Source organism: Lemur catta, chromosome 11, assembly GCF_020740605.2.
Source record: "Lemur catta isolate mLemCat1 chromosome 11, mLemCat1.pri, whole genome shotgun sequence".
Taxonomy (NCBI): domain Eukaryota; kingdom Metazoa; phylum Chordata; class Mammalia; order Primates; family Lemuridae; genus Lemur; species Lemur catta.
Window position 1 is genome coordinate 20760192 of NC_059138.1, and position 27703 is coordinate 20787894.

At 47.8% G+C, this 27703-nt stretch overlaps 1 protein-coding gene across 4 annotated transcripts; it reads right to left on the reverse strand.

Annotated features, from left to right (window-relative positions):
- Positions 1 to 236: 236 nt before the first annotated feature.
- CCDC136 (coiled-coil domain containing 136) lies at positions 237 to 27318 on the reverse strand. Of its 4 annotated transcripts, none has more exons than XM_045564186.1 (17): positions 27165 to 27318; positions 25376 to 25624; positions 25210 to 25284; positions 19526 to 19849; positions 16914 to 17025; positions 16154 to 16322; positions 15752 to 15892; positions 15286 to 15444; positions 14823 to 14993; positions 14211 to 14396; positions 12303 to 12497; positions 11543 to 11770; positions 9626 to 10096; positions 9006 to 9227; positions 7637 to 7915; positions 6646 to 6966; positions 237 to 573 (listed from the first exon to the last, which is right to left on the reverse strand). In XM_045564186.1, the coding sequence occupies exons 1-17, from the start codon at positions 27178 to 27180 to the stop codon at positions 463 to 465; spliced, it is 3429 nt and encodes a 1142-aa protein (XP_045420142.1). In that variant the 5' UTR covers positions 27181 to 27318; the 3' UTR covers positions 237 to 462. The 4 variants fall into 4 exon arrangements, with proteins under 4 accessions (XP_045420142.1, XP_045420140.1, XP_045420141.1 ...); XM_045564184.1 differs by lacking the exon at positions 237 to 573 and adding an exon at positions 3029 to 3527 and having other exon boundaries at positions 27165 to 27266; XM_045564187.1 differs by lacking the exon at positions 237 to 573 and adding an exon at positions 4424 to 4788.
- Positions 27319 to 27703: the final 385 nt, after the last annotated feature.

Genomic DNA, 27703 nt, shown 5'->3' on the forward strand with positions numbered 1-27703 from the left:
TCCACTGCTCCATGCTCAGGTGAGTTCCTTGAGATACGGGGTAGGAGGTACAGACCAATCCGTCTGTGATTCAGCTGGCCCCACAAGGAGCCAGCCTCATTTCTGAGGTCATCTGTAGGGTAAGAAATCATATTTAGGAGCCAGACCCTTATGTGAGGTACTTGGTTAAATGGGAACTGCTTTGTTCTGGTTGTGTTGTGAGGCATTCAGCAAATAAAAAGCCACAAAGTCTCATGTAATTAGGTTGACATTTAATTACAAGGAACCCAGGTTCTTACACAAAGCAGGACATGGGAGCCAGCCGCTCCCCACGAGCCTTTTCAGCCTGGGTGACTGAGGCTAAGGAGGTGGGGACACATGGAACATATGGGCGGGGTGGGGGTCCTGGCACAGTGTGTCCTGCCCAAAGCTGAGGGTGGTAGCCACTGGGGATCTGCCCTCTCGGCTGGCCCAGGTCTGCCATCACTCCATGAGGCAGAACTCTGACTCCTGCGGTCGCATGTTGGGTAACATATACAGAGCCACAGCCGCAATAGCCAAGAATACCATAGGCTTCCATAAACCAAACATATTCTGTGGGGACCAAAGAAAAACTGTGAGTGCCCAGCCTTCTGAACCCTTCCCTAAGCCAGAAATCACCTGCCTACTGGTGCCTGAGAGACACCTCAGGAACATCGTGGATCAGTCACTCCTGTCTCCTGGGTGGCCAGCGGAGGTAATGGGCTCTCTTAGTCCTGGCACCACTAGATGTGTAGCACAACACTGTATGCATCAGCTAGGTGACTGCGGTATTCCTGCCTCCACTGCTGCCCATGGGATGAGGAGAACACTAGCTCCTAGGTGTGGAAGCAAGCTCGGGGGCCAGACGTCAAAGATTCTCCAAATGGTTGCAATGAGAAAAGACTGGATGCCACAGCCGGGAAGAAGACGGTAAGTTTGTGCCTCTGGGAAAAGCAGCAGCACCTCATTAGCTACACGGAAGAGAAGTGAACTCAAGAGTCAAGAGGATGGGAAGGGGGAACAAGCCCGAGGGGATGTGAAGAACGGCACCGTGGGAAGTAGGGAAATAGGAGGTTCCTGGGCAGCCAGACCTTTTGCACAGAAGGGTGTCGGTTCAAGGAAATTCTAAGAAACCTGTTAACTGGCCCTGGGTCACTAAAACACCCAATCACCAGGTGTGCTCACTTCCTGGCACATATGCTACAGTACACTGAGGCTTCTCAACACTGCTCACCACTAGCGAACCCTGCTGATTTGTGGGACAACAAATGACACCATGAGGGGATATCCAAAAAGCATCCTTTAGGGAATATGAAAATATTAGACAAGAAAATACATAGTTTGGGAAATAGTTTGTATTTTTATTATTTTTTAACTCTATGTATTACTTGAAAGGCAAAATTTGGATTTTGTTATAAGCTATGGCATAAGGTAGCTGAAGGATGGTTTTAGGTAAAAATGGAGGATAGCTTATTAATGCTAAGAACACGTTTGCTCAGAGAATAATTAATCTAAAAGAGGATTTTAAGCCAACCATAAAGACCAAAGAAAATCTCCTGAATTTGCGGAAATAGTTTCCTAGAAGAACAGAAAATACAAAATGGAAAGAAAAACAATGTCAGAGGTGGATATACAGAATAGTTCATGTAAGTAAACTGAGAAGGGAGCTAGAAAAAAAATATTCACATGCTCAAATGTTTATATCCTAATGTGCATTGCTAAAAATGTCAGTCTGATGCTCTTAAAGGAGGAAAGAGCTCAAATCCATACATGGGAACTGGCGCACTTCACGTGGGGCAGAAGGCAGCTTCTAGACTGGATGAGGAAAGAGATGGCGTAAGTGTCCCAAAGGGTTAAGTCATGTCAGGCTTTCCTTTTAGATGGGGTTACCAAAGTGACATATCAAGAAAATCATGTTTTTGGACTTGAGTTGACAGACAAGATTTTCCATAATATCCTTATAGATAATATGCAGAAATAAGAGTAGGATGACAGTACAGTTTGTTGTATGACTGCTTATTAAATGACAATGAGCTAAATAAAAGAACCTGGAGAGACGACACTCTAGAGGCTTGGTCCTCACTTGTAACTCGGATGAAGACATGAAGGTAGGCTTTTCACTTCTGAGGATGATGTGAAGCTGGCAGGGGAAATGAACATTTTGAAACCACAGGATCAAGATAAAACACACACACACAAAACTTCACAGATAAGAACAACAGACTATATCTAATAGGGAAGAATGGAAAATTCTGCATTTGGACCCATAAAAATCAAATGTAAGTACAGAATGGGGAGAGGATGCTAATATATATAATATGCACAAGGGTTGTATAAACAATATATGAAGTAAGTTAACAATATATATTAGTTGTCAAAGGAGCTAATGCGATCTGAGGTTGCATAAACAGAAGTATGATGTCTTTCTAATTACTTGGAACTAACCATGGAAAATTGCTCAAAATCAGGAGAGATGACAAGGAGAAACAAGATTGGAATTTTATCTGTTGCTAATATTAAGTTCTTATAATCTGATTCACAATATCCTGGCTTTTACCTAACCTAGCTATGCCTTAGATTAATCATATATAAAATGCTAATAGTGCATAATAATATGCCCTTCTTTATAGCGTTGTTGCAAAGATTAAATTAGTTAATATATGTCCAGTGATTAGAACAGTGCCTGGCACACAGGACACATTATGTAAGTATATGCTCTATTTATTATTTATAGGGTATTTTATTTTATTATTTTTATTTATTTATTTTTTTGAGACAAAGTCTCACTCTGTCACCCTGGATAGAGTGCAGTGGCATCATTGTAGCTCACTGTAACCTCAAACTCCTGGGTTCCAGAGATCCTCCTGCCTCGGCCTCCCAAGTGGCTGGGACTACAGGCATATGCCATGACAGCCGGCTAATTTTTCTATTTTTAGTAGAGACAGGGTCTCAGTCTTGTGCAGGCTGGTCTTGAAGTCCTGAGCTCAAGCAATCCTCCCACTTCAGCTTCCCAGAGTGTTAGGATTACAAACATGAGCCACTGTGCACAGCCTATTTATATGGTATTTTATAATTTATTAAAGTACTTTCATATACATTAACTCATCTGATCCTCACAAAAACCCTGTGAGGAGGGCAGAGATTTTCATCACCCTTTGTTTATATTTGAAGACACTAAAGTTCAGATTATGCATTTTGCTCACTGGAACAAAGCCTGTAAGTAGAGAAAGACTCAACCAAGTTCTTCTGACCACATGTCAGCCACACTTTCCACCATACTGTGCTGCCTCGGTTCCGGGGTGGGGAGCAGCATATCAGCGCCCACCAGAGCTCCGGAATAACAGGCTCCTCCAAAGGCCCCTTCACGAGCAGTCCTTCCCTCTCACTCTGATCAGGCCCAGCCGAATGCTCTGGGTCTCACCCATAGGGACTGAAGATGTCTGGGAGTGGACAGGGGAGGAACAGGTATGGGGAGAGGCCCTGGGCACTAGAGCACGGGGACTGTCCACGGGGAGTAACTGGAATGCCTAAAAGAAGGAAGAAAAGAGAAGGGTTGAAGAGGAGGAAAAAAAGTGGTGGTGGGTGGGAGGACAGAAAAGGAAATGGAGAGAAGTGCCACCAACAAACGCTTCAGCTGTCACTCTAAACCTATGCATGACAGCGACTACACTTCGTTTACAGGGATGTGAGAAAAGAAGAGAGGATGGGGCAGGTGGCAGGGAGAGGATGAGAAAGGAGCCGGAACAGGACGAGAGAGAACAGCTTATGGGTTCCGGAAGGCAGGTGGGACCCTAGGGTTCTCCCTTGGGCATGAGACCACATTCTGCCTCCTGAATTCGGTATCCTGTTGACAGACCAGATTACATAGGCAGGGGCCAACTGGAAAGTGCCTGGAATGTATCAGTCTTGATTTCCTGAGAACACGTACATCTCTAGCTAATAGAAACTTTTCATCAATACCGTATTCACTTCAGAAAACCTAGCTTGGAAAGCCAATTACAATGTAATCTGGCCCCAAAAGAGATAAACAGAGAACTAATAAAATATTTCCTGGCATTTTGTTTTGACTTTTCTGGGAACCAGAGGTCCTAAACCAGAGAACTTTTCAATAGAAAGTGCACGATATGGTAGGGGTTCAATTCCATTTTCATCAAGGTCGAAGGACCAATTGAGGTTGCCCTCATACAAATGCCCTTGGGAGGATTGTAAGGATCAGAACTCTTAAGACCTCCTCTCTCACCCAACAGGAGAGTGAGTGATTCCTTATTTTGCCATCCTGGGCAGCAACAATAGTGAGAACTTGGCCCTGCAGTTAAAGAAAGACCAAGAGAGCCCAGGCCAGCCTTGCAGACAAACATTGGCTCATCAGAAGGAGTCAGGCAGCTTTGACAGTAGCAACAGTGCTGGGCTTATCCAAGTTATTCCCAGCCAAGGACAGAAACTCAAACTGTATCTCTGGTAAGCATTCCAACTCCCTATGTGTTATGAAGACATGCTCAGAGATGTTACAGGTTTTGCAGTGGCCCAAGGAAAAGCGAGGACTAAACTTAGGCCTGAGCATCACCCACTGTAAAATGGCAAAGGCAAGACGCAAGCAGCTGAGAGAAAAGGGAAAGAGGAGAGGCCAGGGCACCTGCACCCTCCCTCTGTCCCTCAGAAGGAGAGGAAGCAATACCAGTACCTGTGTTAAGACGACGTCTCAGCCCACCAGCACCAGAGCAAAGCCGATATGACCACCAGGCCTACAAGAGGCAAGGAGAAGATGGGGGGGTCGGGGGTAGGGGATGGCTGCAACACATCAAATGAGAAAGATGCACAAGGAGGACCAGGAGATGAGAGACATAAACACATGAATCCAACAGATAATGAAGATGAGAAAACAAAGGGAAAAGAGAAAGGAATCAAGAGGTTAAAAAACAGGTAAGCTAGAGTAGTAACATTTCTTTTCTGCTGCCTGGGCCTTGGTCTTTCCACTGGTGGCCTGCAGAAATTGCAAAACTGAATGGGTTAAGCAGCAGCTAGGTCCAAATCAGGTGGCGAGTCCAGTTTTCTGTCTTGTCATATACCTCTCATATCTTGTCAAGCAGGAGTTATCTGTATCTAGACCTTTCTTGTGGGTCAGTACTCTGGAAAGGTGAAGCTCCAGAGAGCAAATGGCATTCTTAGAGAAGTAGGGCAAATACTTTTCTTAGATTGCTCTAGAAGAGCCAGTCTTCCTCCAGGCCCCCTTTGTTAACTCCCTTGTTCTGCTCTGCTGTCCATCAAGTTTCTTAGCATTTTGGGCTCTGGTCCCTGTGATCCTCTAAGAGTCTAATGCTGTAGTTGTGATAGAGAATGCACTAAAACAAGCTAACAATGGAGAGGGGCTAGTTCTTTCACTGTAACAATCTTCCAGAGAGAAACTGAATTTGCAAGCAGTAACATGCCCATAGAGCTACCTGCAAAAGATGTGGCAACGGGATATCTCCGTATGTAGACACAAAGAACGTACTCGACTTTGAGGTAGAAAAATCAAGTCTGGCTTTAGAAATGTGGCACCCAAGGTAAAGAAACCTATGAGGCTCTGCACTAGCACATGGTGGAATCTGATGAGTTCAAGGACATTTAACACTGGGGAAGGGGCTGCAGTTGCTCCTACTTTTTACATGCTAAGTAATGGTCCCCTGGCACAGGTTAGCAGAGAACTGCATGCTGGATCCTTAGCCAGTGCTGCGGACTGAACTGTAGAAATTCCAGATACCCTTACAGTTGACTGGGTAATCCCATCACAAGAGACTTATTGTCTTTCCCTTGGAGGGACAGAAAGAACCTGTACTGTAAACTGAGGATTTAGGAAGTACTCAAACTCTTCAGGGAATCAGATCTCCCAGTTAAAAGCCCACAGCGGAATTTAGTTTACATACCCATATAGATGTACCAGTTGTTAAAATATGGAACTACTTCTGTGCAGTTGGTAAACTACCCCTGACATCCTGGCATATCCCCAGGACATCTCTACCTCAACCTCTCAAAGATCCAGCAACTAAAGGGTTAGGGGCTAGGGCTGGTCTCCCTGGACTAGCCAGTGCCTCTGCTGCACAGACTGTGAAATATTTGACTATCACTCCTGATCACTTCCAGCCCCCTCATGTGCTGTGACATACAGAACCCACTGGGTGACATGAGCCTACAAAGAAGAGATTATCCCCTTCCCCACACTCCTGACAGCAACAACAAAGGTTAAATCTAACAGGGCACCACAGGAAAACTGGACTGAGTGACTTGTCCAGGCCAAAAAACACCCTGAAGAAGGCCTCACATCGTCAATGTCATTCGTGCAGTGCCAAGGAAAGTGAAGAAACCCTCTTAACATAAGGAAGGTAACAAGGGCTACTATGTAAATGAAAGGAGACAGGATTCCAAAGACCCCACCTTGGCTCCCAGAAAAGGGGGTCTTTGTGAGATGGCTCCACAGCGAATTGGTCCCAGCCTGCCATTTCCCACAAAGACCGCTCTCTCCATCCTGTCTCCACCTCCACCTCCCGTGCGCCATGCCTCAGAGCCTGCTGCCTCTACTCCTGCACATGTTCATTCTTGGCAGGGCCACCCTGACACTGGGGTGCCTGAGCCCAAGCCCATTTCCCACTTGCCTTTGGCTATGGTTACCTTTTTGCTCTCAGAAAGTTTGAGGGGGTTATTTTCTTCAAGAGTGTCAGGGCAACCGTCATCGTCATCCTCCTCCTCTTCGTTGTCTTCTCCTGTATCTTCCTTCTCTTTGTACTCTTCATATTCTTCCTCCTGATTTTCTGTGGACTTAACTTTCCCAAGATCTGATGGCTCAGTAGCTAGTTTATCCGGGGACTTCTTTGTTTCCTCTTCTGTTTCTTCCTTTTTTTCTTTCTCCATCTCCTCCTTCTTTTCCTCCTCTTTTTCTAGCTTTTCCAACTCCGTCTGGCTGGCCTTGTAGTACAGTACCACCTCCAGACTCTGTGGGGTGGAGTAGGGCAGGATGGGGCTGCGGTTACCTGTGACGACTCCTACTCTCACGACAAAACTCTGCTCCCAGCGTGTTACCGTGCAAACATGCAGCACCGCGTTCCGGGACTGCGGGCCACTCTCTCTGAGCAGTGGGGACAGTCACACCTCGCCTCTCAGGACCGGTACTCTATCTGGCCGGTAAGCCCTGTCAGACAGCTCCCAGAGCCAAGGCTCTTGGGCCCCGTGCCTTGACTGTTCCTTCTCTCACCTATGGCAACTCCTCTTTACCCAATCCTCTTTCCTGTATTAGTACACAAATACTTTGAACAAATTCCTCTCTCCTTATCTGTTTGGTCCCTGTCTTGGGCATGTAACCGAGGAAGAACAGTGGCCCCGAAAAATGGAGCTGGGCGGACTGAAGCAGTCATTCAGCCCAGGGGCTGTGGTCCTCTGGGACTGCACCTCCAGCTGTGAGCTGTCTGTACTCCACTCTCCTCACAGCTTCACAGGAAAAGGGAGCACCGACTTTCCACTAAGATGGAACTACTGTAGACACTTTCCAGATCCCAGAAACTTTTCTACAAATCCCTCACTTGGTTGAAAGGGTGGTGGAGACAACGTTCCTTCCCAGGATCTCCTCCACCTCTCTGCTTATCTGGCTACTAAGGTTACTACTCACCTTTCCATCCTCAAAGCTGCCCTCAGAACTGTCCGAGCATGGCTTGGTCACCTTTTTAATTTTAACCCCGTTGGCATTCTTGTTCATATTCTTATGAACATTCTTCCCCCGGGGTTCTTTGGCAGCAGAAGACTTCTCCTTGAGCTGGCAGAGCTCTTCCTGGCAGCACTGCAGCTGCCCCTCTAGGTGCTCCTGCACTGCCAGGAGCCGCCCCTGCTCGTCCATGCTAGCCTGGTACTGCAGCTGCAGCTCCCGCAGCCTGGTCTGCAGCTCTTTGATCTGTGGGCAGTGGGGGGCCAGTTACCCAGAGGTGGGCCCATGCCACCAGCCTGGGCCCTGCTTGGGGGTCACTGCCTCAGAAATCTCCCTGCTAGAGCCCATGGGAAGCAGACAATAACGAAATCATCAAACTGTGGAAACTGAGCCTCTTCAACAGTTTTACAAGTAACTCCCTAACTGGAAGTACCTGATGATTTGCAACCAACAGGATCAAAAAAACGATAATTTATTATGCTTTTTACTGTGCTCTCTCTGGGGTACAACTACAGGGCTGCTACCACTTCTGAACCTCAGGGATTTATTATATGATTCTTATAATAGGAACTCTTACTTCATCCAACCCATTTCCCTAATAGGGACAATTACTTAAGGAACTGTGTCGCACACTCCTGAATGTACTGGGCTCCTGCACCTCCCCCTGGAAGCAGAGGCACGTTAAAACCCTGCTCCCTAATCTCAGGTTTTGTCTTCTTGGCTGATGGCAGCACAGCACGAATCCCTCGATACCTTAGTAGGTACCAATACTAGTCCATCTAGGCCCACGTGTTCACTGCTCTCCGCATCTCTCCCCGTGCATACACGGGGACCCCCACTGCACTGTGAGCTACTTCTGGCCAGTGACAACGCCTTCTGTTCTACTCCTAGTAGATGCAGAGCACTCTTCTTGGCATTACAAGAGAACCAAAAAAAAGGAGACATGGCCCTGTCCTTGAGGTGCTTACAATCTAGTTGGGGAGACAAGACAGATACACACAAAATAATAAAAGAAAATTGGCAAGTGAAAAAATACAGCTCTACAGGAGTCCTTTAGGACACAAAGCGAAAGAGAGAAGTGAAGTGGCAAAGGCAAAGAGAGAAAACTTATTCAAAGAGAGGAGTCTTGACGACTGTAAATCCCAGCACCATGGGCACTTGGGAAATGTACTTCAGCCCAAGAAATGTCCATCAGTGATGGAGCAGACTGCCTGGCCTCCTGGGAGATTCACTCTCCCTCCTCTGTCCCTCTCTCTTTAGCCTCTCTGAAATGGCCACGAGCTCCTCTGGATCTAGGGACTCCCAGAGGACAGCGTGCATCCCCAACAGCAGTTACCTCATTCTTGTCGTTCTGGGGGGCCGCGGGCTTCTCAAGGCAATCCATGCACTCCTTGAATTCCTTTTCGCAGGCGTACAGCTCTACCTTCAGCTTTTTCTGCTTATCTAATAACTTCTTCATCTGCTCTTGCAGCTGGCTGTGCTCCTCCTGGCTCACCTGGTACATGGCCTGCACTGCCTGCAGCTTGGCCAACACCTTGGCAACCGTTTCCTCAAAGTGCTGTGGGGGTGGGGGAGCAATGATGGCATCCCAAGGAGCACCTGACCTCTGCCCCACTATCTTGGCTGGGCCCTTCCCTGGATACCAAACAATGGCCACAAGGATCTGGAGCTGCCTAGGGGGAATACTGTATTTCTCCCTACAAAGACCACCATGACTGTGTTGATGAAAAGTGCTGAATCTCAGGCCTGCGTCCAGATGGGGGCACTCCGTATGAGAGGGGCTGAGGGGAGGCAGGGCTGCCATGGGCAGAGGGCCTCGCTTACTTCCAGGGGCTCCCCAGGTCAGCTCTGACCCCATTCCCACCTCACTTCTTGTGCCCTTCCCCTGGTGATTTATCTCTTAAAAAGATAAGAGCCCATCTTTCCCTGCCTGACCTGTCATCTGGTGACTGTTACCTCCATGTCTTCAGGCTCAGCAGGCTCGTCACCAGTGCTGCTACTGACATAACTCTTGTGACTAATGTCAGAGCCACTGGCGTTGCCATAATTCTTCTTATAGGTAATGCTGCTGCAGCTGCTGCGGTAACTCTTTTCATAGGCCTCGCTGGCACTGGTGCTGCTGTCATAGCTCTTGAGAAAGCTCTCGTTGCTGGCCTGCGTGCTGGCGTAACTCTTGTGATAGCTCTCCTTGTTGCTGCTGGGGGTAATGCTACCATAGCTCTTCTTGTAGGACTCAAGGCTCATTTTTATAGATGGGGACTGGAGCTGGAGTAGTTGCATTTCTTCCAGGCAGAAATGCAAGTCTGCCTGCAGCCTCTTCCGCTCCTCTAGGAGCCTCCCCTGCTCCTTCTGCAAAAGCTCCTGCTCTGCCTGACTGCTGTCGTATAGCGCCTGCAGCACCTGCATCTGCTCCATGAGCAACTTGGACTGCGGAGGGTAGGGGTAGGGAGACATTATCATTATTCTAAGACATTTCAGTCCTTCTAGCGGCACCTCTCCTGGTGCAGATGTCTGAGAGCACATCTTAGAGAACCACACAGCTACACTTCAGCCTCACCACCGCCTGTGTCTTTGACTTAGCCTACAGGTAAGTGGCATGTGTCAGTTTCTTGCTCATTAGGGAAAATCTCCCCAGGGCATATGATTTCCATGATCTCCAGGCTCCCATTTCATCTGATTTCTGCACTCTGGTACATCCCTCTCCTTGGAGCAGTGCTGAGTGGGTTTTAAGAACACCCTAGCTCCCTACCCCACCCTCTTCTCAGTCAGGTGTACCCATTATCCTGACCATTAGGCTCAATCCCCTTCCCCACTCCCAGTTCTAAAATCAGCCCCATCCCTGAATGTGGGCATATGAAGAATTCTTTCCTTGGAAGACGAGGACTTGGAATTAAGGTCTTACTACCAGTCCCTGAATCTCCTGTCCCAATTCTGAATCTGGCTTCTGGGCCTGACTTCTTGGCTGCTGATGCCCAGGATGAGATCTGATCAGTTGAGGAAATATTTTATACCTGGTTCCCAGTCTCTGTTAGCCAGGCTTTCAGCCTGGATATCTGATGCCCCTGCAATATGATCAAGTCTCACAGTTTGGACTTCTGCTATTCTCTGGTTCTCCTTGTTCAGGCTATGATCTGAACGAATAGATTCAGCATAAACTGAAACTGTCCATCTGCTCTTCCTTGCCCACACTAAGACCTCAGAACAAATTTATCCCCCAGCCCTAAACAGACTGGAAATCTCTACCTCTGACACCTCATCTGCATAAGCCCTGGCTGGTGTTTAAGAGGCTGTCGATCTTCTGATCTAGCCCACCCCGCCCCCCCCCCCCCCCCCCCGACCTGGCTCTGTTATTGCCGCCGAAGTTCCAATGAACACAGTGTGGTCAGTACCAAGAACCCCATATGGTAGGAATTTTTCCCTTGGACATAGACAGGCTCATTTGCCTCATATAAAAAAACCAAAAGATTACAGATTTTGATAATCGAGAAGTATACTTTTTCACTCATAAAAGGATGACACGTTTAGAGTCAGTCTAAAGGAATCCAAACAAACACTAAATTGATATTATACATCCTGAAAATGGTAGGTTCAAGACAGCGAGTCCAGTGATAAAGTTATAGACTTCTGGGTCATCCCAGCTCTAAGTGGTCACTGTGCTTCACTTAGGCATGCATTTGAGTGAGGTCCTCAAGCTGTATCTGAAGCACATCTTAATGAAGCCTGTGTGTGGTCATGGCTAGTGAAGGGCAGGGCCTTAGCCTTATCCTTACTCCTGGCCAAACAGGCCTTCCTTATTCTGACCCTCCTAGGAGCCCCCTTTCCCCGTGATGCTTCTGTGCTCAGAACTGTCTCTCTACTTCTTGCTATGGTTACCTTGTTCTGATCAGATTTTGAGGGCTTAGACCCTTTGGAATTCTTGGGATTCTCCAATACTTCCTGGAAATGAGACTCTTTAAAACGTCGCAGCTCTTCGTGTGCCTCTAATTGTTCTTTTAATACACATTCTTGGTTCTGTACCAGTTTCTTCTGCTCATCCTGCATGCCTTGGTAGAGCAGCTGCAGTTCACACAGGTCTTGTAGCTTTGTAAGGAGCTCCTGACTCTGTGAGGTGGCATGGAGGAAGGAGGCAAAGGATTGTGGTGGTTAAACGGAAGACCCTGCCTCCTGTCGTGCCTCACCCCTGCTGGGAACAAGTCCCTAAAGAACCTCTGTGTTGGCTTCACACAGTCCATCTGGGGATGAGAGGGAGGGGAGAAAAGGGGAGGGGAGAGGTCTTTCTCTGGTGACCTACTACCTGAGTGGTAACGATCTCTTATATTTGGAGGTATTTTCTAGTTTAAAAGTGCTAACAGGTGCATTTTCTCTAGATGGACTAAAAATCTAAATATAAAATGCTGCACAGATTCCAGAGTATAAAATGTATTTGAAGATTTTTTAAAGCCCATATAAGAAAAACCCTAACTGGCTCTATAGAGCTTTTAGGTTTAGGGAGTTGGTGAGAGAGTAAGGAGTGGTTGGTTAGGAAAAGACAAAGGTCAATCCCCACCCTTTTATTTGTCCCCAGTATAGTCACACTGGGATGCTCCTCAGAGCAGCTTCCCCACAGTTAGCAGCCACCCCTGGCCGGGGTTACCTTATGGAAGACACCACATTTGGGCATCGGGAACGTGAGCTTGTGCAGCTCTTCTTGCAGCTGGCCCTGCTCCTCCTGCAACCTTCTCTGATCCTCCAGGAGCTCGCACTGCTCCATCTGCAGCTGCCCCATCTCCTTCTGGCTGGCCTGGTACTTCTCCTGCAATTCTGTCAGTCTGGACAGCAGTGTATCACACTGTGGTGGGGGCGGGGTGTGGCGGGGGTGGTTACTCTGTAAGGGAAGCTTCCTGGGTGGCTAGCAGAGCACTTCTGCGCTCTCCCGCCTCTTATGATTCACCAAGGTCTCTCTCGCTGTTCGCCTTGGACTGATCACCCCAAGCCAAACTGCCCAGGCAGATCAGCGCTAGGTGCTGAAAGGGGAAGCCAGCGGGCTACTCTTTCAGAGCAGTTGCTCTGGACTATTGTTGGCCATGCTCTAAATTCCCACTCCCATTCCCTTCTGAGGGCAGTTCGAGAGAGAGTGCCTGCCAATGCCCCTCCCTTCGCACTTCCCACCTTCCTTTTCTCTGGGCCTTTCCTTTGGCACACCATTTTCCTATCCTGCTGGGAACTCTAGCTCCTGTTACTCTCATTAACCTTGGTTGTTTTTGGACATAATTGTGCTCCTTACCAATAACAACTTAATTTCGCCCTAATTTTTCCCATTTTGTTACCCTCATCATCTCTTAAAATCTTTAGAAAAGTATGAGCTATTGCTGAATTTGGGTTGAGAAGACTAAATCATCCCATGATCCCTAAAACCCAAATCTTCTAATATCAGATGAATCTTAACGCTGTTTTATGACTAGAGAGAAAGCTGGCTCTGTACACCAGCTTGCTTCTCCTTTCCCAGAGCTGCTTCCACTGGGAGAAGAGGTGATGAGCAAGTCATGGACACCTAAGACCCCCAAATTTAGTGGGAGTGGAGGAAGGGGGAAATGTGAGCCTGGGTATAGAAAGGCAAGTAGACTGTTGAGGTGACCCAAATAACCTTCCCAATCCTCTATCTCCTGAAGGCCTTTCCCTAGAGACACACAGCTGCTGGCCATGGCAGGAACTACTGAGTATTCCAGCAGAAGGTGACCAGCTCCACCATGTTTTCAGACTCTTATGCCTTTTCTCCAACATGCTTCATCACCTTTCCACTTCCTATCAGTAATCAGGAGCTGAAAGTGCTCAACAGGGTATATGACAACAGCTTGTGTTTTACATACTATGTAAAAAGAAAAATGAATAAGGCTTTATTTATCACTACCAGGATTTACTACTAAAAGGAAATGAGCTAAGAGCAGTATCTGTTCAGTTTAAAGATGGTACAATTCAGGCTTTGAGGATTTAACTACTCCAAGGTCACAGAATCCTGGAAAAGCTGATGTTCTTCTACTACCCAATCAGCACTCTGGGCAATGAGACCCTATCCCCTTATAAGAGCATTTGCTATCTGCCACAGAAAACTGGCCTCTCTCTCCCATCCAAGTACTAACCAGGCCCGACCCTGCTAAGCTTCCAAGATCAGATGAGATCAGATGCATTCAGGGTGGTATGGCCGTAGACCCTTCTCTCAAGTTCTAACAATAATAGTTGTGTATATGGGCCTATGTGTATGTTCTTCTCCATGAATAACTAGTTCTAATACCAACGTATAAACGTCCACACATACGGAATCATGTGTAAAACCTTCAGGTGTTCAGACTGGGATCCAGATGTACTGATCCTACCTAGCTGTGGCTCTGGCTCAAACTCAAGGTCAGGGCAAACTGTTTTAAAGTTAACCGCATGTGGCCTGCCTCTACTTCCTGCCTAGGAAGCCCATCAAGCCCCTCGGTTAGGTGACTTCATCTTTTGCCTCCGTACCTCCTCTCTGTGGATCAAGTGCCCAGGAGCTCTCACCTCTCTGAGTTACAATTACCTTATCAGCACATTTCCCCTTGTCCTCCGGAAGGGACTGGGTGGTCTTGAGCTGTTTCAGCTCCATCTGGCTGAGCAGGAAGTCCTGCTCGAGCTGGTCATACATGTGCTTCTGCCGCTCCAGCTCCTCCTTGCTGGCCTGGCACTGCCGCTTCATCTCCTGAAGCTGGGCATGCATCTCTGCATTCTGGGCAGGGGAGGCAGGTCCGGCTGTCACCCCAGGCGCCCCTGCTGCTGCATTCTCTCCTCTCAGGCAGGGACTAAGGGGATCCATTTTCCCCTGTCCTTCCCAGCCCCAATTTCATCCCAGACCGATTTATCCAACATAGACCCATCCCCAACAGGCTCGGAACACAGATCTTCTGGGGCTTCCTTTTTTGGGAGGTGGGTAGGGGAAAGAGCTTCGCTTTTATAGGCTGCTTTTCTGATTTAAAATAAAAGGAAGCTGAGAGCATCGTGTCTCCCTGAGATCACCTTTCTCCTAAGCACCTCTTTGGCCCCTTACAACGAGCCCTTCCACAGAACTCCTACCACTCCCACTCCTCCTCTATGCACTCAGCCCCACAGAATATTCTGCCTGGCTACATTCTCCCTTATCTGGGGCTTCTTTTACCTTTTGTCTGCTCTCTTGGAAGCAGGCCACCATGTCCCTAAGGTGCTGCAGCTCTGCCTCATGGCACCGCAGCTTGTCCTGCAGCTGCCGCTGCACTTCCAGCAGCTTTTCCTTCTCGCACATGATGTTCTGGTACTGAAGCTGCATCTTCTGCAGCCGGCACAGCAATTCCTGTGGTGGAGGGGGCTTTGGGCAGTGCCTCTGGGTTCCTTAACCCACTCACTCTTCTGTCTGAGTCACTGTCAGACACCAACAGTCTAAGCCTTTACTTCTCCCTGCTCTTCACTTACTGATTGTCCTCCCATCTAATGTAGTACTTGAGGGGAGCTGGAGTTCTCAATCTGCAGTGCTGCCTATGTGGTAGCTGGAGTTATCTAACTTGCTACTCTCATTCATCTTCCCCAAAACCTCAGACAGATGCTCTTAGCACCTAAGTTGTCCCCTCACCTCTGGTTGCTGTTACCTTCTCACTTTGGCTTTCTATGACTGTGGGTTTCGTGACTTTGAGCTGCCGGAGCTCAGTCTGAAGTTGTAGCTGCACCTTCAAGAGCTCATTCTGCTCATCCTGGCTAGCATCATACTTTTTCTGCAGGGTACAGAGTTTGGTCTTCAGCTCCTCATTCTGTGGTGGGGAGGATGCGAGTAGAACAGTTACTTTCAAGAAACAGCATATGCCTCCACAGATCACCTTGGTTCCTTTTCAGAAGCAGACATCTTGAGGATTACGGTCTATGGTTTGGTTTCTTCTGCGAGACGCACACTCGGTAATGGCTACCGTTTCTAGAATGCAATGCTATGTGACTTCTAAATTGGTTTCCAGTAGACTGTGCCCCTGGTTGTAGGGTAAGAGTCAGCAGAGCATCCCCCAGGGAGCAGCGCCTCCATGAGGCCTTCTGCCCTCCCCACGTGCCTCCCCCAGCAGGATTTACCTGGATGACACTGTGTGAGGTCTGAAAGCGAAGCACCTCATTCTGGGCACACTTGAGCTCCCTCTGCAGCCGCCTCTGCTCCTCCTCACTGACCTGGCGATGGTGCTGTAGCTCTTGCAACTCACAACACAGTTTCTTACACTGTGTGGGAAATGGAACAGGAAGGCTGACTTACTACAGGTATCACATGTGCGCCAAGAACAGGCTTGGGGAAAGTATGGCATTCCTTTGTTTGGAATATTACATCAGGGAAACAAGCAAGCCCCACAAGTACTATCTCCTGTCACAGGGCAGGCCTCCTCTGTCAGCCCTGTGCCTAAGGAGATGTTTCTACCGCAGGCCAGGAGAAGGTGTGGGAGAGACAATGAAAGGTGCCCACCTCCCCTCCCCTCTATACCCTACCTTGCTCTGCATGTCATGCATCTGCTCTTCAGCTCCCAGGAGCTGCTGTCGCAACGACTGCATTTCAGGATCAGGCTCCAGGAAATCCATTTCTGAAGTCTGAGACTCTGCTGACATCATACTCCTTAGTGTTTGGGACTCCAGCCACTTCTCTGTTGCTCTTCGTGTCCTGTAATCCAGAACACCAGAGCCATGCTGAGAAGGAGCTCTGCCTGGTATTACCAACCAAGTGTGCTCAGTCCTAATGCCTTCATTTTAGGCTAAAGATCATAAGGGGCCTTTTATTGTGATTCACCTCTCAAATAAACATGTTTAGAAAATCACAGAAAGAGTCTCCAGCACCTCAGTCTGCAAAGGCGTGTTTGGCTCTGAGAGACCCTAAGAGTGCCAGTCCAGTTGGTTTTCAGTCTGGGCCTGGCATCAAACCATCTCCAATCTGGAAGCACTGTGCCATTAGACTGAATCAAATCTGTGCAGACAACAAAGGAATCTCTTCTGAACTACTCTAGGGCAGAGCAAACCAGATCCCAATGCCTAGAACGGGAGAAAATTAAAGTTTAGAACTCATTCACTGTAGTTCTAAGACAACTAAATCAGATCCCCATGTCTGCTTCTAGGCGGTATCTGTATCCTCTGGATACCATGAAAAGGACTGGGTCTCCAGGAGCAGAGGAACACGCTTCACCCTGGCATCTGCCTTCAGGGGAAAGCCCAAGGCAAGGAAGAGTCCTACAGAGCCCCACTAGCATCCTGGCTGTACCTGTCACTCTCCAGATCTGCAAGCTGCCCTGTGAGGCTACTGTTGCTCTCCTGCAGGGCCCGGTACTCCTCGTTCAGGAATTGGTAGCGTTCTCGCAGTTCCTGCAATTCTTCTGCAGAAGACAACCAAAGAGAGATGAGACTCTCAGAAAGAAAGCAATGATGACAAGCCCCCAGTTTTTGTCTAGAAACTTGAGAACAGAAGGCTGAATAGCTTCTCTTTTTCTGAAGACAGAAAAGAGATACCACATGCAGAGGCTTAGAAGACAGGGCCCAGAAAATTCCACAGTACAACGAATCTTTGTCCTCTTTCAGATTGCAGTCCTTCTTCTCATCTGCCCAGATTTGCCCTGTGTGCTCATCTTCAAAGCCTCAACCAAAGCAGGGTCTTGAGCTTTTGAGGGCTTAATTAACTTTTTGGTTTATTGCATTTAAAGTTTTCATTTAACTGTTTATGATTACCTTCCTGTTATGCTTTTAGTACAAAAAGCTGAGAGATGTGAACTGTCTGATGTCATATTGCCAATTCCTGCCTTTTAGGAACAACCCAGGCATTCTGAGTTTCCTTTTAGTTCCTTTATCACCACATCGAAAACATTGGCCTGAACGTGGTCAAGAATTCTAATGGTATTTTACCTGCTGATAGAAAAGTCTGTTCTAACCAGATCCACATATTATCCTCAAGCATTAGAAGAGATTTGGCTGAAATGCCCCAGCACATGTCCCTAAGCACTAGTCACCAATACTTTTTGATGCTCTGATGATACAAACACCCATATCTGTTTTGTTTCTTTATGATTAAGAATTATATCTCTTAGAATACTAGTTCTACTGATATTTGAGGAACAATAACTTGCTCTAATTAGAACACAAGACCTATCTTACCTGCTGGAAGATTCAACACCCTGAAAGTGACTTCTAATGTTTCCTCTTAATTCTAATCAGAATTCCTTAGAATACTGCAGATTACCATAGAAGGAAGAAAGGAAACTAATCTTTAATGAAAACTAACCATGCGCTACATTAGACTTGATGGTTTCAGCCTCAGATTTGGTTAGTGTGCAAGTATGCTTCACATTTCATTTAATCCCCAAAATAGCCCTGTAAATTCTTTTTCTTTAAATAAACTTTTAATTTTAGAATAGTTTTAGATTTAATAAAAGTTAAAAAGATAGTAGAGAGTTCCCTGGGAGAGTTCTCACTCAGTTTCCCCAATTGGTTGTTTTTTTTTTTTTTTGAGACAGAGTCTCACTCTGTTCCCTGGGCTAAAGTGCCGTGGAGTCAGCCTAGCTCATAGCAACCTCAAACTCCTGGGCTCAAGAGATCCTCCTGCCTCAGCCTCCCGGGTAGCTGGGACTACAGGCACGTGCCACCATGCCCGGATAATTTTTTCTAGTTTTAGTTGTTTGGCTAATTTCTTTCTATTTTTAGTAGAGACGGGGTCTCACTCTTGCTCAGGTTGGTCTTGAACTCCTGAGCTCAAGCAATCCTCCGGCCTCGGCCTCCCAGAGTGCTAGGATTACAGGCCTGAGTCACCACGCCACACCCAGTTCCCCCAATTGCTAACATCTTGTATTACAATGGTGTACTTATCATCACTAAGAAATCAACATTGATACATTATTATTAAATAAACTCCACAGTGTATTTGGATGTCTCTACATTTTGCCAAAGATCCTTTTCCTGTACTAGGATCCCATTTATCTGTAAGATTTTATTGACTAATTTTGATTCAATACTCCAGATATGGAAAGTGAGACTAAGTTTATCCTGCCAATTAGTAAAGCTGAGATCCTGAACTCAGGTCTGTTTTGCTCCAGGCAAGCCTTCCCACTGTGCTAGCCTCCTCCTTCTAGCACCACCAGTTCAAAGGCTCTTCTGAGAGGCTTGACACAGCTGGCAAAACTTGCAGTTCTTTGATTCCTTGTTGATTGCCTCTGCTTGACCTGGCCAAATATAGGGCCACTATTATACTCAGATCATAAATCTCGCCTCAGAATAAAGGCAAATTCTCTGATGTCATGAATCCTAGCAACTAGCTGGGAGACTCACTGTCTGAAAGCAGGGCTCTAAGCTTTTGAGTACCTCATGTATTACCAGGAATAACCTCTCTTCTTCTCCAGCTGTCTTGTGTTCTGATTTGTTGCCTCCTAAAACTTCTACTTTGGGGAGGGCTAAAGGAGCCTAAGGATTAGCATCTGGGACCTGGGAAGCAGGACCAGAGCCTCCCCATAAAGTGGTCCAGGCAAAGAGCCATGATACCAGAGAAGCAGGAAGAGTTTCCCAAGGTGACAGGTCCCTCTGCACCCATCCCAGAACTGGAAACTTTCCCAGGAAGGGTTTTCTCATAGTCAAATCGACAAAGACCCAATGGCTTTCTGAAGAATTCCCAGGGTACCTCTCCATGGTGCTATTTCTTACACTACCATGAACTGGTTATATAATATCTGGGTAAGTTTTTCTCCCTTACAGTCTTGAATTCAACATGCAGGTTTTTTCTAGAGGTTCCCAATTCATGGTCTAATATCACCTTTTACCATTTTCCTACATATTTACTCCTCTCCTCTGCTTGACTTAGTACTGACAGACAAGGAGGAGGGCTTGTTCTCATACCTTGCAACCCAGAGAACTCTGAGAAACTTAAACTATTGGATTGTTCAGACATCTTCATTTCCATTTCTGCACGGAGGGAGGTGATCTCCATCTCGTAATCTCCCCGAATGCGATCCATGTCATCGAGTTCCTTCTGCATCCGGCAGAGATCCTCCTGCAGGGATGCTATGTCACTCTCATGTTCAGTTGCGGAATCCTCTGCTGCTTGTCGCAGAGTCAGGATCTCAGTCTGGGCCAAATGCAATTCCCGTTCTATATCCTTAAGTTCACTTTCTTTCTCGCGCTCTAACAGGGAAATCTCCTCCCGTAGAGACCGCAGCTCACCTGCAAAGCCCAAAGGTTCAGATGGTCAAGAGAAGTGAAATAATCTACTGTGTTCTGGAGGCACAAAGTTAAAGGTAGGCTTATTGTCTGGAAACTCCTGACAACCTAGTCTCTACTTCATCAGAGAAGTATAGCATGATGGAGTATGAAATAAATGGAGTACCGAAGAAGGTAACAGAGAGTGACCCTATGTAGTAAGGTGCAGTAAAAAAGTAGATTTTGAGGCAAAAACTTAGTCTATTATAAACAAAAAGTATTAAGTGCTTCTAAGGAATCACCTGATAGTTAAAGACCAAACCTAATTTACTGTGTCGATGTCTTGAATCTTTCTAAAAATTTCCTGACTAAAAAAATGTATAGACTATTTTCACCTCTTCAGTCTGGGAACTCAGAAATTACAGACCTCATAGTTCTCATGAAATCCTGTGGTAAGTACTTGACCCAAAACAATGTGCATTTAGAGTTCACAGCTGAAATGCAAATGTAAGTTCACCGCATGATAACCGAACGTGGGATAATAACCTAAATAGTGATCAATAAGGGATTGATTAAATTGACAATAGCTAAATAGAATATCATGTAGCCATTTAAAAGAAAGTAGGAGATCTATAGTGAAAATATTAAAAAAGTTTCCCTTTTAACTAGAAGAAAAAATAAGCTGTAAAATATACAGTATTATCTAACTTTTGCAAAAAATATTTTTATGTATAATATATAACACACAAATGTACAAAGACAGGAAAAGGCCTGGAAAGATGCCCCAAACCATAAAAAGTAGTTGCTTCTGAGGAGTGGGATAGCATGTGATAAGGTCTTTTAATTTCCACAGCATATATATCTGTGCTGTTTGAATCCTAACAAGCCTATATTTTATAATATACATATATATATTTTTAATTTACAAAAGAATGTATCTGAACTTTCTGTATCTGTGGAGCATCTCAGGGTTTCTGGACACAGGTACCCATCTGGGAAGAGAACCTAAAAGCGGAGAGAGAACAAAAGGCACTGACACTAACAGTGAATTCAGGATTTGGGGGCCAGGATTAGGGAATTAAGCATTGGGTTGCTAGGGTCAGGACTTCCCATAAACCCTTTGCAAGACACATTCTCCATCCCTTGCCCCCAACCTCTGCTCATTCTACTCACCATTCAGATTTCAACTCTTCCTAGCCTCTCCTCCCACCTCCTCAAAAAACTAAGAGAAGGCCTGTATTAAATGCTCTCATTGCACCCTGTACTTTGCAGCGTATGCGTGTATTTGGCCTCTCCTTCCTTTGGTTATAAGCTGCACGAAGGCAGGGAGCATGTCTGTTTTGCTCACCATTACAGCTCTAGGATCTGGTATTGTGCCTGCATAAGGCAGTTCAATAAATATTTTCTGTAATCATGCATAAATGAGGCAGGGGTTCATCCATTCAATAAACTTTACTTAGTATCTCCTATGTATACAGAATTGCATGTTTGGTATTTTTTAAAAAATTAGAAGAGAACCTAGACGTTTAAAGAAAAATCTAGACATGTTTCAGATACAAATGCTGAATGGTCAGGGCATCTCAGGGGAAGGTCTCCTGCTCTACTCTCCTGAGGTCACATGTGCAGCTCCAGGCACATCTTTTGCCAATCCTTCCTGCTCTAGAATGATCCCAGCTGCCCCCTCTCCTTGGTCTATTCAACTAATATTAACTGATCAACGCTGTGCCAAACCCAAGCATCTCCACTTATATTCTCTGACCTCCTATTTGCAAGGAAGACACTCCTTGCTCTGTCCCCACTGCTGAACAGCACAGGAGGCCCTGTCTTGGAGCTCACAGTCTAGTGGGGGAGACACACTGGGAAACTGGCCATTAGGATAAAGGCCCAAGTGTCTGTGGCAGGATTTCTGGAAGTCCAGACCAACCTCCATTTTCCCTAATATGCCCTGGAGGTTGGGGTTCAAATCTCCCTTAGGCGCGCCTCTAGGGTCTGGCCCTAAAGAACCGCATTCTGAGACTCGCTGGGTAATGGAAGAAGGTGCAGGAGCTCGGGAGGCAGGGTGCGGGGCTTATTCGGAGGCGGGACCGGGCGGCCCGGCCTGCGGGGACTTGAATAGGCCCAATCGGGCTTCGAAGAGCCGGCGCCCGTTGACTGTGGGGCTGGGACCATCGGGGCGAGGCCAAAGGGCCCGGCCAAGGATCCCTGGAGTCGGGCTGCTGGGCAGCGATGGCGCTTCTCACTCACTGGTTATGGCCTCCATCTCGCCGGCCCCCCGCTAGCGGTCTGTCTCCCTGGGGGGCCTCCCCGCCGCCCGGCCGGTCCCGGCCCCGGAGGGGCTGTGGTGGCCGGAACGGCCTCTGCACACGAGCTACCTCCGAGGCCGCGCGCGCCCCCTCTTGGCGGAAACGGGCAACGGGCGTGCGCAGGAGGCCCCAGTCGCCTACCACGCGGCGCTGGAGGGAAGCGCTCCAGGTCTCACCGGCATCTCGCTTAGAATCTGACTTCCCGCCCATTTGAAAGGAAGAATGTCCCTTCTCCAAGCAAAGGCCATTGCCTTTTTCTGCACTGCTGGATCTTTCCCTTCACCGAACAAACGTGATCTAGCATTTCCTATATTAAACAAACTCTCCCTTGACCCCATATCCTTTCCCCTTCTTACCCTGCTTCTCTTCAAAACAACTACTGGAGTTATCTGCACTCACCTTTTCCATTCCACTTCCCATTTCCTCTGCAATCCCAATCCATTCAGGCATCTATCTACACTGAAATGGCTCAGGGTCCTCCATCCTGCCAAATCCAACTGCCATCTCACGTGACTTAGCAACTTTTGACACGGTTGATTGTTATCTCCTTGAAGCACTGTCTGTTCTTGGCTTCCAGGGCCCAACATGCTTCAGGAGTTCCTCCTACTTCAGCCCCTCTTGTTCATTTCTCCTTCTGGACTGGAACTCTAAATACGGGAGTGTCTCTGGACTGGACCCTTTTTTCTTCTCTTCCAGTATCTCCCATGTGACTGCACAATGATCCCATGGTTTCTAATGCCTATGTTAATGACTCCCAGATTTGTATCTCCAGCCCTGATTTCTCCCCTCGTTCTGGATGCATATGTCCAGCAGCCGTAACATATTCATTTGGATGTCCACAGCCACTTCAAACTCAACGTGTAGAAAACATGTTTTAACTGGCTCCCAAACTTGTTCCTTGCCAAGTCTTCCTCATCCCAATAAGTGACACCATCATCTACCCATTTTCTCAGGGTAAAGTCATCTTTCATGTCCGTGTTATCTCCCCATCTAATTCATCAGCAAGTCCTGCGGGCTCCACCTTCCAAATATATTCGGAACCATCTCCATTTCTACTGCCCTAATCCGAGTGACCATTATCTCTTGACTGGACTATTGCAATAACCTGGCGACAGGACTCACTGCTTCAAGTCCTTTTCCTCATCTAGTTTCCACACAGTGGCCAAAGGAATCTTTTAAAATGTGATGCGGATCAGATCCCCCCAGCCCTGGTGAAGACTTTCCCGTGGCACTCTACTACATTTAAAATGAAAGCTCAACCTCGCAGCTGGCCTACAAGACCCATGGTAATCTGGCCTCTGCCTGCCTGGCCACATTCTCTTACTAGGGTCCTACATATGCTCTTTGCTCCAGCCACAATTGCCTTTGTTCTGTCCCACAAACACATGACGCTCATTTTCTCCTCTGGGCCTTTGCAGCTGTTGTTCCTTCTGCCTGATATGCTCTTCCCTCAGCTCTTGAATGTCTGGATCCTTCTCATTATTCAGGTCTTAGCTCAAATGCCATCTTCTAAAAGAGGACTTCTCTAACTGCCCTATCTAAAATAAACTCCCATCCCATTCCCTCTCTATAGATCACATTATTATATTCATAGCATTTACTGCCACCTGAACATATGTTGTTTGTTTATTTTCTGCCTCTCCCCATTACAATGTATTCTTCATTAGGGCAAGGATCTGGTCTGTCTCATTCATAATTGGTCTCCAAGTATAAAGGCACTCAGTAAATAAGTGCTAAACAAAACAATTAGTCCTATTTTATAGACAATAAAGATATCAGAAACATAAAAGTGACTTGCCCAAGATAACAAAGTTTGATCTGAGACCAAGTGGTAGAGCTGGGTCCAAGAATCTAGGTGATTTGAGATCAACACCCACACTCTTCCTGTGCAACCCGTTTCCTGTCATCTTCCTCCTCTGTGTGTCCCCTTCACTGTCCATGCTTCCTGCATTTACCTTTGATATGTCTCTGTCCCTTTCTCTTCTCTCTCTCTTACACCTCTGCTTGCTCCTCTCCAGGCCTGTTTCCCGGCCTTCCTTTTTTCTCCATTTATACTTTTCTTTTGGCTTGATCTCAGTTCTCCCTAGAGAGTCCCTGCTGTTTTCTAGGGCAGCTCCCCTAAACCTTCTGGAAGCCCACAGAAGTAACAAAAGCTGCCTCTTTATTTGGTGGTGCAGTGGAATGTGGGACACCTGACTTGCTGCTTCCCAAAGACAAAGGGATGTGGGTGTTGGAAGAAAGGGATTTGGGGGCCACAAGCTCAGGTCCTAGGGAGCAAGAAAAGTACTCTCATTTGTCTCCTTTAAAAGATACAGAGGCTGGGCAGGCGTGGTGGCTCATGCCTGTAATTCTAGCACTCTGGGAGGCCAAAGTGGGAAGATTGCTTGAGGCCAGGAGTTGGAGACCAGCCTAAGCAAGAGCAAGACCCCATCTCTACAAAAAATAGAAAAATTAGCAGGGCCTAGTGGCATGCGCCTGTAGTCCCAACTACTCAGAAGGCTGAGGCAGGAGGATTGCTTAAGCCCAGGAGTCTGAGGTTGCAGTGAGCTATGATGATGCCACTGTGCTCTAGCCTAGGGACACAGCGGGATTGTCTCAAAAAATAAATAAATAAAAAAAATAAAAAGATGCAGAGGCCCCTCAGTCACTTCTCATTGGCTCTCTGCTCTTTCCACGGTGTCCTTGGAGGGATAGGAAAAAGAAATCTGACTTGGACTTCAACTCTGTTCACCCACTCCTGGCATTGACCAGGAGAACAAAGGAAAAGGGGTGCCGTGTGAGGGAGGAGGCTGAAGGAGAGCAAGAGCAAAGAGCCAACTAGAGAGAGGAGGTGAGATGGCAGGGAAAGCAGGTGAGGGGAGAGCAGAGAGCCAGGTGGAGCTGCAAGGAAAGGAAACTGGGCAAAGAGGAGGGTGAGGGACAAGAAGAAGAGAGAAGAGTGAGAATAGTAGAGAAAAATGAGATAAAAGTACTGAATTAGGTTATTTTTGTCTGCCATGCTTCAGTTAAACCCTCAGGACAAAAGTATTTGGGTGACAACTTGGATGGCCACCTCGCTCCAGTCTGAGTCCTGGGAATTACCTTGGAGCTGCTGGATCTGCTTGGTGAACACCTCTGCCTGCTGCGCGCTGGCCAGCCGTTCATCCTCCAGAAGTCCTGCAGGGAGTGGGGGCCAGCGTCAGGCTTGGATCCAAGGGAGCACAGAGCCTTTGGGCCCAGGCCCCCTGGCCCCATCCCAAGCACTCACCCTGCAGCTCCAAGGAGTCGTCCTCATGCTGCCCTGCCAGTTCCCGAGTCTCCTCCAGCTCTGCCACCAGCTGGAGCACCTGAGCCCTTAGCTCCTCTAGCTCTGTCTCGGTGAGGCTCAGGCCCCGGTGCTTGCCGACTGACAGGGAGCCCACACTGCCACCTTTCTGCACTTGTTCTTCTTCTTCTTCCACCTCTTCTTCCTCCTCTTCCTCTTCCTCCTCATAGAGAGCTGGGAGTAATACCTCTCCTAGGAGAGACCCCATCCCACCTGGGAGTCAGCACCAACTTCCTTTCCAGAGCCCTCAAACTCACCAACCCCAGGCAGAGATGGTATTGTAGTGCCACCTGGTGTCCCCCAAGGAGCCCCTGGGCAGGACCTGTACTCATGATGACTCCTCAGGTGTGAGGGTCACCTTTGGAGGCAGCCCCTCCCCCTCCCAGGCCCTTCCTAGACCAATGTTGCATGTGGTAGCCTCCTCCTGCTACTGCCGGGAGCAAGCGGGGCAGTGGGTGCTGGCTCAGCCATGTGTGGGACAAGCAGTCAAGAAAGGGTTCAGACACTGGGCGGGTCTTTAGGCCAAATGGGGCAAGAGTTACAGTTTAGGGGTTTGTAGAAAGTCAAAAAATTATCCAGGTGGCTTGCGAGAAATTAGCCTTTCCGTAATAAGAAAGCATTGCTTGTCAGTAGGTAAAAAAAAAAAAAAAAAAAAAAGAAAACATCTGAAGGAAATGATTCTAGAGGTTTTACTGGACAAACACTGAGGCCCTTTCAAATGTATATTAATTATCAAACACTTTTCTGAAATTTTCCAGGAGGTCCAACCTTGCTGTTCCAGCTGGGTGTCATGAGGTCTCTTCCCCCACCTGAGCACTGTGAGGCCCCTCCTCCCTGCTGATCACAAGGCTTTCAGGGGAAGTCTTAGGTTGTACTTGTGTGTAAAAAGGAAGCCTGCCATTTTAATGCGTTAAAAAACCGGGGTTTGGTGCTGGTCCCCAGCCTCTGCTTGGTGAGCACCCCCTCCTTTACTGCAATGCAGTTCCTGTAAACAGCAAAATCTTGTCTGGATGGTGCTTGTTTTACTTTGTTTTTAAAATTCTGAATCTCTGGTCTTATTTTCTCTAATATCAGCAGCCTAAGGTTCATCCAGGACCGCTTTCTGACCCCCTGAGGGGGAGCAGGGTTGCGCACACTGAATGTGCAATGTGCAACACTTCGCAGGAAGTCCTAGAAAATGGACCAGCATCTTCTAGGGGCCTGGTGCTGGCAGCAACTGCTAAGTCACATGGGTGTGGTGGGGATACATGTGTGTTGGGAGGTTGGCCTTCTTACCAGCCCCCTCCTAGGCTCTCTCTTTCAGGCAGTAATATATCCTAGAGAACCAAAGCTGTAAGGCTTCCACTGGAAGTTAATAGTGGTGGCCCTGGAAAGACAATCCGTACGGCCCCTTCCTTGCTTTTTAAAACAAGAGACAGCTTGGGATCTGGGTCGGCAGGCAGTGAGAACAAACCCCCTGCTGAAAGGCAGCTTCAAAGCTCTGTCCAATGAGGCCTCTTTCTCCATCTGGCAGCTCCCCCGGGACACGCAACCTGGTTAGCTGGGTGATCAGGGCCCCAAAGGGATACACCCTGAACTTCTGTCAAAGCCTGAGCCCTGACTTGAAGGAGGAGGGGTTGAGGTGACCTGAGGGAAGGGCCATGTGCTGGCTCGGAGCTCTGGGGGTCAGGGGGGGAGGGAAGGGAATTGAGGGAGGAAGGAGAGGGGAAGAAAGCCTTTTGGGAGAACTCACCCTCCATAGCTTGCATGCCCCGCCGTTCCAGGGACCCCCAGCGTTGGCCTTTCTTCCTCTCACAACCCTCAGATGCCTCATAGGAGCCTAGAGTGGTCACCGTGGGTCCTGTAAGCAGAGAGAGAGAGGAGGGGGTGTGGGATGCCAGGGGTGGCTGGGGTGCCTTCTAGCCCCGTGGAGCCCGGGGGTTTGTAATCCCAGTGCAAGTGCCTGACTCACTCTGCTCGGCTCTGTGACTCCCCTCCTTCGGCCACCTCTTGCCTCGCCTGTCTGCGGGGACCTCGGCCCTGTGGCCCAGCCTCCTCAGCACCCCCCGTTCCAGGCTCCTCTCCCTTACACAGAAAGAGGGTGTGTGTGTATCAGCCCGGGGGGACAGGAGGAGAGGGGCGAGAATGGAAGGAAGAGGGCAGGGGCCAGTGAGAGGCTGGAAGCGTGAGGTGGCCTGTGGAGGGGAGAGGAGGAATGAGGGGCGTGCGGACAAGGGTTCTGACTGCGGCCGCCCACCCCCCTTCTCTCGCTGGCCCTGCCCACCCCACCCT

Bases quoted from the DNA above. Each gene is read 5' to 3' on its own strand.
- CCDC136 (XM_045564184.1), bottom strand. The intron at 9,228-9,625 runs GTAACAGTCACC...CCACCCCCACAG, and splicing joins CTGAGCCTGAAGACATGGAG to CACTTTGAGGAAACGGTTGC. The intron at 3,528-6,645 runs GTAACCATAGCC...TCCTTCTTTTAG, and splicing joins AACTTTCTGAGAGCAAAAAG to GCATTCCAGTTACTCCCCGT.